We start from the raw sequence: 14,303 nt of genomic DNA, 5'->3' as shown, positions 1-14,303 counted from the left end.
TCGCCGAAAATTTATGGATCTAGTTCCTTTCATTATGTTTCTCAATATGCGTACATGTATGTTCACTTCGCTATTCTTGAGAATTTTATGCGATTCGAATTGATTCAGGATGGTTTTAGCTGTCAAACTGAAAAACCCGGTTTGTATAGCGAGTCGTCCATGCATGATGACTTTCTATGGCTACGTGGTCGTCGGTTTTTTAAAGGTGGAATTCTGTTGAAAATCGACGATGCGTAACGTTTTTATATGCTATATCGATATCTGGGATAAAAAACGAAACAGAATAGTGTAACTCTATTAATAAACACGATCGTATTGTTCGACTGTAGGCTATTAGAAAACATTTTTATGTTGATTTCAACCAGAAAATCCGTCACTGATAGATCAGGTCGTGACGTGCATGGAAATGTCGCTTTGACATCATCACTTTCCAATTTATCCTACGTTTTTGAGTATATTTAAATTCGAGTTTTAAATCATAGTTTAGATTGTCTTTTCGGAGAACATTCCGAAATGGGCATAGACGGGCCCTATCATAGTGTACTTTCGGTTTCATTTTGAGCGTGCTTTGAGTAAGGTAATCTAATTTTTATTCAAATAATGAATGGTCAGCCGTTAGAGTTGTCCGAAATCTGTTTTCTTTAAATCACAAAAATTGCAGGGAACGTGATGAAACACGCCCAGTGCGCCGGCGGGTGAGCCCAGGAATCCAGTGCAAGCCGACATATCATAAATTCACTGCTACGTGACAAGTGACAAGTATTTTTGAATTGATTTCGATTTGATTTATCTAATGTCGATCCGGTCTTGTGTACTTGTCTTTTGAATGATTCGCAAATTGTGTCTACGTCAACGAGGCTCATAGTTACATTAAAAATCCTTCAGACCGCCCAACGTCATTGCATAATGAAGCACTAGGAGGTAGTGTCATCTGTAATACACATGCCGCAGCTGGAACTAGTGGTATTGCGCAATAACAAACCAAGAGGTGGTGCCACCTGGATTAGTAACACGCCGCAGTTAGAATTCAGCTAAAAGGTCAATGTGACTGCCCGGTGTGAGGTATCCGGCGGGTGAATTCTGATCCTTAGGAATCCTCGAATGTATATTATTCATCAAAATATTCTTTCAATTGAAACAAGCAAACTAACTTGATGACAGTTTATTGGGCCTATTGCGTAATAATAATAATAATAGCCCCGATCATATATCAATGAGACGCAGTGCATATCTTCTCAAAAATAATGATCCAAATTTATCAAAAATAGAATAAGCGTTATTCTATATAAGATAAAAGCAAAAGTTCTGTAATTTCAAAACGCCATTTGATGACGTAGTAAACATATTGATGACGTATAGTAAATACACATCGACTTATGCAGAACCCAACTGACGGCGTCGGAATAGCCTGAGCTAGAAAGGAATTTAGGCCAAAATCTCACTTTCTTACTAAAACTAATAGTCGAGATGACGTGATGACTCTGTACTCTTTTTACGTGCACTATAATCTTATTGCTATTCTTTATTGTAAATCGTTGAAGAGAATGACGACAAACATTATTAAAATCCCACTCTCGTCGGCGCCCCGCTATTCACGCCAACGTCATAGTTCGGAATTAATTCAAAACAAACAGTTTGGTTAACAGTTTGACCAAACCGTTTTGATGCCGTAATCAACAATGGGTAGAATTAACAGGTGGATAATTAAAAGCACTTACACTCGAGTGCTATAAACGAAGAACCTTTCTCCATTGTTGTATTTGCTCTTTAATTTGCCACTATTAGCATTTCTTTCAATCTCACGCGTACGCCGGTCTTAATTGTACAACGAACAATAGCGATTTGAAATTCAATTCATCGTTCGTTAAGATCACCGAATGCTCATTCGAGGGTCAGTATCTCACTCTGAAGGGGCTAAATCGACTGACTTTCATCACGTCGCTTGCCACTGTTCGCGGACAGGCGTCGACACTACACACGACATCATCTTTTGCGCTGTTTCAGCAGCTTTTGCAGCACTTATCGCGCCACCCCTTGCAGTACGAGTAAGCCTATCCAGTGACATACATTAGAACGTGTTTCAGTGTAGTACTGCGGAGCCGTGCATATACCGCGTAAGGGCGTACAGGATCTGATCAACCAGTAGGAATATTATTATTTTATTGTACACGCTCTCAGACAAAAATTCTCACGTTTCTCGTCCGGATTATTATGGTATAGATTCGAGTTTTTGAAAAAATTGCAAAACGTACTGAATCAAGCAGCTCGACTCAAAACACTACACCATGGGATTCGGATTCGGATTTGGCAGAGGTTATGGTATGGGAGGTATGTATATATGTCTCTAAATTGTGCATGCGCGTAATGAAAAATATACACGCTACTGTTTTTAGTACAAGGGTCGTCTTTAGTTCGTCGACAGACAGATAAGAATTCCAAACTAACGCCTAGAAAAAGGTCGACCACTCACTCGGTTGATATAGAGAGAGAGTTAGTCTCTTATAAATGTTTTAAGTACATATGTTTATGTATATTCTATATGAGCCACCTGTTTTGAGTGAAACTAGATATGAACATAAAATGTCGTTATTGCGTCGATCTCCGATATAACCAGCTGTTCAAGGTGTAACATTTGCAGCGATTTGACCCCAAAAAATAAAGCCCAACCCCAAAATTTAAGATTTATTCCGAGGTAATATTATTTGCAAAAAAATGCATCTCGCTCGCTACTGGTGTGTAAACTGAAGCGTTTTTTCAAGTGTGGGCTTGAGAAATAGCGGTAATTTCGAAAAGTAAATCGAAATAGATAATGGCTGAATGACATTTATAGGCCATGTTATACGAATATGTTGAGACGAAATGATTTTTACCCCAGAAAAAAATAATGAATCTGTTCGGATTATATCATATACGTATCTACGCAGTTTATGATCACAAATTGCGAATTATGCAGACGTTCCGTAATCAACTTTTTAGGCCAGTTTTTAGGTCAATTATACCTTAGTTAGTTTATGTATTAACCTGAACCAAAAAGAGTAATTTTCTGATTAAATGTAGCCTATATTTGTTGTTTGCCTACAGAGGAGATATTTTAGTGCTAATACTTGTATAGTTTAGTTAGTGATACTTCATACACTGATATATAGTCCAGTGACTTGGCTAAATTCCAAAGTACTGGTAGTAACATACTAATTGTTTGGTTGAGAGAAAGGTACCGGGAAGGGAGGCGCAACTGGCATTGCACGAGGAACGTGACATGGCAATAAAATGGGAGGTTCCGAGATTTGCATAGAAACTCCGTGACATATTATCTAATGAGGCGAGTTAGGGTTAGGGTGCACATGTGCATGTAACATGTGCTATCTCTTTGAGTGCATGTTACTGTGAGGATGTTACTGTATAATTATACATCATTCATCATATCATGAATGCCTATATAGAAAATATGCTCTATTATCTAATGCAGCAGCATACGTCCACATACCAAAGCATCTACCACCAATTTCCCAGCAGTGAGTGACTACCAGTCAAATGCATGTGATCAATTTCCCACACTTTTTCTACCATGGTGACACTTTTTTCGCGCTCATGATTTCTATGATTTGTTTTTTCTAATGAGTAAGTTTTTTATTCATTTGATTGTTTGTATCCTAGATAAGCTTCCCACTATACTACACTTTAGATTGCTGCGCGTAATACCAACCATGATCAGGTTCGAGTTAAAACAAAAAAAAAAACATTCACAAGGCTGTCTCTCCTCCGATCCTGTAGTATACGCGTTGATCGAATGAAGATACGTCGACAATCTGCAAACACGTGTAAAGAGACAAAAATCATCAGCAGCAACAAAAAGCAATTGTTCTTCTCTGTGGGTAGTTTTCCCCCTCAGACGAACAGATTTTTCTTTTATTGGGGTATTGACTCATTGTATGTACACATTGATATATCTACGCCGACGAAGCTTCGTGGAATTTCGATGGCTATTGTCATATCTTGAAACAGTAACGCACGCAAGCACGCACAGAAGTGGGCCGCTAACCGATGGCTGTCGATGTATGCGCCATTTTGGGCGGCGAAAATAGACACGAAACGCAGTCTTTAATTCGATCTAATCGTTTTTTAAAATTGACGTAAACATTCTCGAAACATGAAACGTAGGAATAGCCAATGCTACGTCGTTAATGGAAGGCGAAAATCTGACCCTGGTAAGATGTTTAAATATTCATCGTATATTATACGCCTTTGCTATAGCCAAGAACAAACGCGCGAAAAAAAAATGTGCAGAAAACTCATTTCTCATTACTATCATTTGACGTTGCTTTTCCGACGAATCTTGCCGGCAGCATTCGCCATTATTGTGAAATTATGAAGAGTTGTCGATATGAAAGTCTGATATTTGAATTTTTATCGGTTTTGACGCCACGAACATTTGTTTCCACAATCTCTCCTTACGATAGATCATCCGTATATGTATATCTCCCAAAAGGGAAGTATTTAGAATTTTTCTATCGCTGCATCACTATCACATATATTTCTCTCGGTAGAGACTGCAGTTTTCGGCGGCTTCTACGCGATATTTTCTCACAGGGATTACCGATAATGTGGTATTAGAGTAACTGGGTATGAGAACAATTATCGCTGTTAGTTCGGAGCGTTGTCAATCGCTGTGTTGATAATCCGTTTCTGTTTGCGGATTACTCCTATTAAATTCTCACCGATACATATTGGATTTGTTGACGTTGATAACTAATTAAGGCGCTCATCGCTCACGAGTGCGTGAATACGACTGCGAAACGCTACAGGTTCTTGACGTGACGTCACATTGCGTCGTATCACCTCCAAGCGAAAGCGACTAACTGAAGTAACAATTTAGTCAGGTGACCATTTGACGACCATGACGCATGTGAACTAACCGCGTGACGTCGTCTAGGAAGATTAGTTTCGTTCCCCTCAACAACCACCGCGCCCACGACTTCTAATTATCAAACTTCACATGTAGCTACGCTTTTTCACTTCCAAGAAGCAACACTGATATGAAATTTAATTCCCCCCCTCGGCTAAGACAAACAAACGTGAAATGTTCAAATAAAAATCTTTATTCAAAAGCGCTTATGGTATCGTGTTTGATATATGCTTCGTAATAGTAGCACTTCTGAATTTCAGGAGAAGATTTAATAAAATTGTTTGACGACGATGATATAAATAGAAAGCTTGATAATCGATACGCATTTCAAATGACAGGCTTTGTGTTGACAGATCCTTGTTGTAACTAATGAAACAAGACCCATCGCCGTTATATGACAGTGAACGAAGACTGCAAATTATCGATCTCTGAACATCAGCAACACGGTGATGCTGCGGCTGTTTACGGTTTCATTTGTTGATATTATCGCCCAGGTATAAGTTCAGTCGTTATGGTAATGATGCGTGCCAGGAAATTTAAAATGTTTGATTTAGGCTCAAATTACGCCAGTAAAAATACCGGCAAATCTATCGAAATTTACTTAAACCGAAATAACCCAAGTTTAATGTAAATGTACCTCGGTGACTTGACTTCGCTTGTAATTACTGTCAAGTCATTTTTAAAGTGAAGTATAATGATATGGTTTGTGTAGTCTGAGCTTTACATACAACCGCTATTAACGTTAAGGTCTGGCAATAAAGTAGATATTTTTGCAGGGGTTTTGTTGGGATTTTTATCATTTCGAGTGAAGCATTTCCTCTAAATTCAGTGCATAAGTCCTTTAATGACCGAGACCCGGATTACTGATTTGCGGTTGTATTTCTTAGTACCATGTGACTCCTACCGTCTGTGCAGACTCCTGTTGCATCGGAAATGATTTTCATATGTATGTGTTGCATTAGTCAACCGCCCAGTGACAACGAGCCCGTCACTTGAAAATGATGGTTTAACATCCATTAGTGATTCGGGTAATTGCATTTCCAGTACATTAGTAGTTTTGTCATCAATGCTGTAAAACTAAACTGGAGACAGTTTGTTTGACTGTTATGCATGTATTCGCGTATTCGTCCGAATACGGACTTCGGAATCTAACTTCGTTATGATTCTTGCATCCAGGGTGTTGTAAATCATATTTGAATAATGTAAATTAATTTCGACTTTTAAATCTTCGGCTTTTGCTTGTTTAAAAATAATGAATGATGTCATGTGATTACAAGGACATTTTTCAAGTTTGCAAAAGGAAGCATTTTCAAAGATTCTGCCTGTAAGATACGCATTTCTTATGAAAGTCTTTCGATTTGTTTTCTAATAATCTAATTTCTAATGTTTGAAAGACTGGTAAGACACAGGTTAATGTTTTTAGACGCGTCGACTAAAATGCACGAATAACTATTGAACATATCGTATTCGACCCGCTAATATCCCTGTAACAAATTCGCGGATCAATCTGCGTGCGAAACGTCGCTCAAAATTACGTTTTTCTCATTAATTCCTGCGCGAAGGTATAATTGAAAATGATTACGTTCCATCAAGAATACGTCGATGGTTTCTGACATCGACGGAGGAGACAGTGCTCTAGGTCTCTCTATGATCGAGTCGTTGAATTTTGCAATACGCCGGATTGTGATTATTATATGTTGCTTGTATTATTACTTCGTGAATAGAATGAACCCAGCGGAGTAAACGCAGTGCGGACTTTTGTTCGAGTCCTAATTGACATCGATTCTGATACGGCAACAATCTCGTGATGATAGACGTCGAACTCGGATAAAGTGACATAATTCATAATCCAGTTTATATCTTAACAGTACATCATTGGATCTGATCGTATATTACATCACGTTATCACGTTTGGCGTCCCGAATATCAGCCGTAGCGCTAGAAATCCCCCGTCCAGCCCTGATTCTCGACAGCTCAATTTCTTTGTCAATTTCATCGTGGACTCTTAAACGTGGTTACATCCGGACCAAACCCTGATCCCCACCACCAGTTTCGTTCACAACAGAGCGCGACATCGCACATTGTAACCCGGTCAAGATCAAGTCTTCGATTGTGACTAGAATTCAACTTTGAGTTAAAATAAGATTATTCTAGATGTAATATTCATAATGGCAGTGCTGCGGTAATGGAGTTTACACGGCCTGCACCTCTTCGGCATCCCTAACTTGGTTCTAACATTCGACAATCAGTGAACGACTTTTCCCTCGTGGATGTTTAGGATGAAAACTCATCTAAATAGTGAGCAATTACGCACGAAATCTAGCCGACTACTCTGAATATATACAAATAATCTATGAACCGTTTCTGTTAAGTGAGAGAATAAGAAACATCACGGAATTGCGTCCTATTTATAGATTAATCATGCAATATCACACGCGCAGTATCTTGAGCGGAGAAAATCCGAAAATCGTTCGCCGTATATTTGGCCATGTCATGAATAACTAAAACCATAGCCTTAAGATCTACATCAAGACGGCTGTAATCGAGTTACTCCGTTGAACAACCCGGTACCATATTGGCGACGGGGGAGGCTAAGATTTGTATATGCTTTGCGTGAATGTTCTAATCATACGCGAGAAACCGCGTGAGCACGACATACAGCCACCGCTACGGAAAGAGGACTGCTCCGGTATACTTTCTCAAATTCTGCAACGTATAGGTTATTTTGTGCTAATGAGGCTTTTGGTGTTAACATTCTCTTTCAATCACGATGTTGAAATTTTCTTCTTTTGACTTCAAGATATAACATTTCGAGTTTGAGGATGTTCTTTATTATTCAATGACCGACCATCGAGTGGTGAGACATAAACGCCGGTTAACAGTTTATTGAAAAATCTCAATTTCCTTTTACACGATGCTTTTCGGTTCAAGAGACCGTACCGGGTACGATCGATAAACTTAATTGCGATATACTCGCAAACAACTAGCGATACCCTTCAAACCTCTGGTTCTCACACGGATCTGACCGCATGATCAATGGCCGTTTGTGTCAGAATGCTGCTGCAATATGCGTTCGTGTAAGCAATGTATCAATGCTTCCTTGTAGCCGAAGGTAATATCGTAGTGACCACATCATCAACATTCGCAACACGTAACTCATCTATTTCGTAATATAAACTAAGAGCAACTATTACAACGCCGAGAGTTTTGTTTCCGATGTATGAGATAATTCGTGTTACTTACTAATTAAAGATCTGAACAGCGCACGTGTGCGCTCAATAAAGATTAATCAACCTCCTCAAAAAATGTGGCCTTGGTCTCTTTTATGTTATGATTGGCGCACATCCAGAAACATTCGTGACAATGGCATCTTTATGCCACATTTCAAAGCATGTTAATAGAGTTTTATTATGATTCGATAACGTGGAAGATCGTTCGACTTTGGATTCTGGCCGATGTTTTTCAAGTACAATTGAATCAATCACAAATCTCTGCCTTAAATCAAGGTGGCCGGCTACGATTATGCTCTCGGTTCCCAGGGTAACGGGAATTAGTCAGCGATTCGAAAGTCAATGATCCATGAAGCGACGGCCGTACGCGATTGGTCGAAACCGTCAGTGGTCTGTAGAAGACGTCATCGGTCTGTGTATTGACATTCAACCGTAGAACATTCACCTGAATTTTAAGCCTACATCACCAGCAATTAGGCATCTCATGTCTATAGATGAACTCGAATTGGATTTTTAAGACCCATGTATCACGCTTTTTATTCATTCGTAGAATTTGAGAAAGATAGATTTTAATCGAATCTGAGAAGAAATCTGGGATCTGTTGTTTGAATGCATACAAGTGACACTTGGTGGATCCTCGATTGCCACAGTCGCACGTATAGAGTCCTCATTTCCCGAACCGTAGAAAACAACCAGGAATAAGTAACACTTGGTTGCGTCGGCGACAAGATCTGTTTGATTTCCAATATCGTCGGTTGGATATAGAATATTTCAGACGTGAACTTCACAAGGGCTTCTGGGGCTGACAATTTCTACCGCCGATCAATGGATTGTGCGAACTCTAACAAGTAATTGTGAAATCTGCTTGCGTTTCTCTGTGTATATATATATATCGTCTCATGTGTAGACAGTCTCTCACTGGTTGATTATTCTACCTCAAATCCTGTTAGCTTCGTTACCAATGGCAACGAAATCTTGGATTTCATCATACACAATGCTACGGTGGACTGACGTCTATATTCGTTCGAAGAGTCCAAAGAAATGTCATTCATCTCATTGGTGAGCGAACCCTGCCCTTAAAAAAACGGAGCCAAATTTAGTTCCCGTTGTATGGGTTAACAAACTCGCCATTCACTGTATTAATCTATTTTTGTGGTCGCCTTCCTCGAAATAGATGAATCCCGATACTTTACGACATCACACTTCGCAATTGTAGAAAATTGGAACGCGCAACAGCTTTTGTCAACTTGTAACTCGTTCGCAATCTTTACGTCAAAAATGTCTAATTTTCAATCATCACCGATGAAGATGTTGTAAGAGTTGTAGATAGTGCTCAGCTGTGCGTTAACCGCTTCATATCACAGCCATCTCATTCAATCACCTCTGGGTATAGGTAAAATCGATCGTCTGCCTTTAAGAACTTGACAGATGATATTCAATACGGCGTGTTGTGTGGTAGTATTTACTGATGTATCGGTTTCTTTTCAACCGCCCGCAATTTAACGCCTCCAAATGAGGAGCTAAATCGAATATGTTCTTATCAGTAAAAGACAAGTAGTGATACATTATGGCGATTGCTATCTGGCGAGAATTTGAATTTGAAATGAAAATTTATATAGAAAACTAAATTTCGAGTTAACTCTTGCGAAGAATTATGTTTTGCTATACGATTTCGTATTCAAATGACTCTAGTTGTCTTCCTTTAGGGATTAAGCTATCTCTATGATTAATGGCAGCATATTCATGCGAAAGTGCACGCGATTTGATACATTTCACCGCCGTGCCCCGGTCAATTCGTTCAAAATTACTCCCGTCTATATACAACTCGTGATAATGATGGTCGTTTATTTATGTATTATCAATTTCGTCGATTGACGACGAGTTTGTCGCTGTTTCAGGCAGCGAGGCCGTTAAAGGCAAACTCCATCATTAATCGTCCGAAATGCGCAGCAATAATGACACCGGAGAGGAGCTGAAGCGATCACCAGTCCAATACACTCGACTGCCAGAATCACATATTGCCCATTGACACTCAGCGAGCCGTTGATACGGCTATAAATAGAAACACAAGTCCTTTTCATCGTCGATGATAGATGCAAAGACATTTGATATAGGTTTTGTTGGAGAGCAATTTTCTATCGTTATAGTTACCGAATCGTATTGTAGTATTTTCTCTCGTGTCATCGCGTGTTGTAGAGAGTCTATAGTCTCTTCATGACGACAAAACAATCTAAGGCAAATTAGGGCGGCGCTCAAAAATGAACCCTTCACAACATGCATAATAAAAGCATTCTACCGCATGCAGGCATATTGTTATAGAAATACATTCACCCTATCCAAATATAAAGGGCGCAGAAGTAGAAAAACGCCTCCACGTCATTCAAGTGCTGAACCCATTTCGTATGTAGAATAAGCTATGGGAATTGGGTGGTTCACTCATATACTTGGCACCCGTCCGATAGACAGATTACATACACTGAATCCGGTGGAATAGATACGCTACTAGTACAACCAACATCTTTTAGTTAACCTCCGGACGGAAAATATATAAAGATGACTGCCGAAACGCAGTTGGCTCCCGAAAAGAAACAAGGTAGGCATGGCAACAGTTGATAGTTAATTGGCCTTGTAGTAGCATATTGAATACCGGGTAACAATTTCGATACATGGGACCATCGCGTGCGGCTTAGCGAATATATGATACTCGTGATAGCAACGTCAATAAAATCCAGTCGTGATTTTCCTTTTCAAATTCAAGATCAAAATAGGCTTATAAACAAATTTAATCGGTTTTTTTCAATCAGATAACTCAACGATAGGTCACTGATTAGCGGGAAGGTCACGCGTTATTGCCTGCGGCAAGTGAGGGTACATAACCGCCATGGCCGAAATCCAACAATTCCAGCGTAGAGGAAATTACAGGGCGAAATATACTATTAGCCAGTAGAGATAATTGCAGAACCCTGGAAACACATGAGTCTCGCAAATTCTCATTAAATTTACATGCAGCCTTACTGACGTTTACCGCCTCCCAATGTTAGTTATGTGATACAGGTGGGCTTTCGCCAAATACAAAAACCAAACGTGCAAGTAGTGATCGAGCATATTTTCACATTACCAAACGAAAATGAAGACAAATTAACCGCTGTATAGCTCTTAATGATCGTATACATATAAGTTGATGTGACAGACCATATATCCATTATACATATTTCATATAGGATGTATGTTTTTATTCACAGCGGAAACGAAGTGAAGATGTATATGTTTTATGCATGAAACAATGACCGTGCTGTTGTTCAAATAGTAGGTTCGCGAAATGTTTATTGAAACAATAGCAGTTACGTGATTCGAAAAACATTCGTCGAGTTTCTAGTCAAGTCTGGGAGACGTTTTTCAGGCGAAACATTCACGAAATGGCAATATTTACACTCGTGATGACGCGAAGGCTTAAAAATTTCCTAATTTTTAGAATTGAAGATTGTTAACAACAAATATCACTTTTGAAGAGTCGGCCTCATTTCGTCTTGTTTACCGGATACTGAGTTGAAGATCAGGGAATTGAAAGTCTTTGAGCTGATTTGTTAAAGACTATGCCGTAGCGAGCGGATGTGTGTGCGTATTTTTAGTCATTTATAGTCCGTATATCCGTGTATTGGACTATAGACGCGTACAAATGATCGTATAGAGAACACGAGCGTGTGACATCTCAATTAATATCTCGCATCACCCGTAATTATTCGCATAATCGGCATTTAAACGTCAGCTACGGATGTGCGGCCATCCGTTCATTGTCAAAACGGCAAAAAGTTGAGTGGCGTAAATTAATAAATGAGGTTTTAATTTCTGCAGCGCTCTGCGTCATTCCGTCTCTGGTTCGCTCGCACGTATTGCGTGACGACGTGCGAGGAATTATTCCCGATGGGTTTAAGATGATTTGTCTCGCCGAAAAATCGAGCAAAGCAAAAAATATTCGTATACGGAAAAAACATCATTTCTATATACAAACAGAATACATGCATTTACCAGTTTCTTTTAGAAATTGCTTTGGAGCAAGAATCTTTCAATGGAGGTGCGTATTAGTTGAGATATGTTGGCCTTATTTTCGACCATTCCTTCACGTATACGCGCCGTGTCGATATCTCGACAACGAGTGTCAAGTATTCTTTAAGCCGCGTTTTCGAGAAAATGTTCAATGTATGATTAATGCTCGAATATCAGTGTAGAATTTCGTCGATATCGAATACACCCTTTTTCGTAGAAATCTATATCGTTGAAAACGTCGCGTTTACAAAATTTGTGACTGGCCACTTACGTCTAATTTAGCTTGCATTCTTTAAACGTCAAGCTTTCAGTATAGGCATTTCGTTGAAATATATTATCCTCGGAAATTTAAGACTTATTTCTCTTCACCTCATTTCAACGAGTCATACCAATAACAAATACAGTTTTTGAAGGGAATTTATGATTTTTATTCATTTCAAATGGCTGGACTGGAATCACTTTGAATTATTTTAACTGACATTCAAGCACGATTCATATATTTATTCAGTTATTTGATATGTATATCTCAACAACTATTTTATTCTACTTGAAATATTGACTGTCTGCGATCAAAAAACAACTCGCGTACGTTTTTATTTCTCTGATGTACATATTAAATGGAACGCCAATCCCGAAGCTTTGAATTTTGCCGACGTCGCGAATATACCAGAAAACCTGTAGATCCAACCATTCCATGACGCGGAGCCTCTGCGAGACGTGGACGTAAATCTCTCCCAGTTTTATGATACACCAAACGAACCTTGAGTTGATTTATATTCTGCGCGAATTGTGCATACGCTTCGCTGATGTTTGGATAGATGGCGATGCTAGGAAGAGACTACGCCCTGCGGTGTACTACATCCTTAAGTCTGCATTTATACGAAACTGCTTTCCCCATTTCACTTATATCGCGATATTATCTGCGTATTTCGGTAATGATAGAAATAATTTCCATATCCAATAAGGCTTCACTAGGCCCCCTTATTTTGGCACTATTTACGTAGATAAATATAATTCTTATTCCAGTCTCGTACCGTACGTTCATAACGCATGTACAGGACTTGGTTCCACAGTCTCATGAGTTGAAATTGGCCTCAGAGTCAAAACACTGAAAATGAACTAATTTTAACTCAAATTTAACTCTAAATGACAACTGTGGAACTGGGTCCTGGGGTATTGCCGTTTCCGCGCGGTAGCCATCTTTGGTGGTATAGACAAAGATTGCTGTACCAGACTTTTATCGGAGTCAGTGTTGCATGCGCAAATAGGGATTGATTTCTATTTGTACCTTTGTGAACGAACGAGTTATTCTGAACTTTTTCCTTTGCATCCAGAAATCGACGTTGGAGCCGCGTCAGAATTTCCTCGATTTTCTCCACGGAGTTATTATTTCGATTCGCCGGTTTTTTCCGCGTTCGTGACGCGGCACGAAATCGTTTGATGGCGATTGTTGTTGTTCGGTTGAATTTCTGGAAATTAGCTTTCGGCGATCAAAGCCAATACGGTTTACGCTTCGTTTCAACGAAGAGATAATTTTCTACACGGTACAAACGAGGGAACTCACAGAACCCCACAGTCGCGGAGTGAAAAATGCAGCATCTTTATGTTTTGTTGAATATTGATTTTTCCGTCCCAAACTTCACTGCCCAGTACAGTCTACTCTTAATATCCAGCATATCGAGTGTCATCCATGTTTTTTCATTCATTTTTGGTATTTTCCTAAAGGAATTAACTAGACACTTTTTAACCCCTGCGGGGCCCAGTCTATTTTCTGATATCGTAATCAGTCAGATCAAAGGACGAAGGTAAAAAGTAGCTCGAGTTTTTAGACCTGTCTTCATCGATAATATAAATTTGCACTGAGTTCTACTGGGGCTATGGTACAACTCTGTATGGCTGCGATGCATGCTTTGAATACATTTATAAAAACGTGGAATTCGACGTAAGGGTTTAATATTTAATGTTGAAACGAATCCAGGCAAGATATCGACGGCGCTAGTCTCCGGAGTGTTCAGATGATTGTTAGCAGCAGTTCGGCTGGTGGTTGCTGGTGGCGACGAATATCATCCTAAACGATTCGTAGCACGAACCCGCACTCGAACTGTAAAACCAGCACGCAGGATAGT

General features: G+C 39.4%; 1 protein-coding gene across 2 annotated transcripts in view; it reads left to right on the top strand.

Moving 5' to 3' along the window:
* The first annotated feature begins 2,061 nt into the window (after positions 1-2,061).
* LOC141905761 (proteolipid protein DM beta-like) overlaps positions 2,062-14,303 on the top strand; it is a 28,502-nt gene continuing 16,260 nt past the window's right edge. Inside the window, exon 1 of one of the 2 annotated variants that reach the window (XM_074794772.1) lies at positions 2,062-2,328. In XM_074794772.1, the coding sequence (XP_074650873.1) occupies positions 2,286-2,328 (43 nt within the window). In that variant the 5' untranslated portion in view covers positions 2,062-2,285. Of the gene's footprint in view, positions 2,329-10,586; positions 10,727-14,303 lie in introns of those variants that run through there. The other variant, XM_074794773.1, reaches the window with a different exon arrangement.

The sequence above is a fragment of the Tubulanus polymorphus genome, chromosome 5, assembly GCF_964204645.1.
Source record: "Tubulanus polymorphus chromosome 5, tnTubPoly1.2, whole genome shotgun sequence".
NCBI lineage: Eukaryota > Metazoa > Nemertea > Palaeonemertea > Tubulaniformes > Tubulanidae > Tubulanus > Tubulanus polymorphus.
Note: the sequence above shows the minus strand (reverse complement) of the source record. Positions and strands in the feature narration are given on the sequence as shown.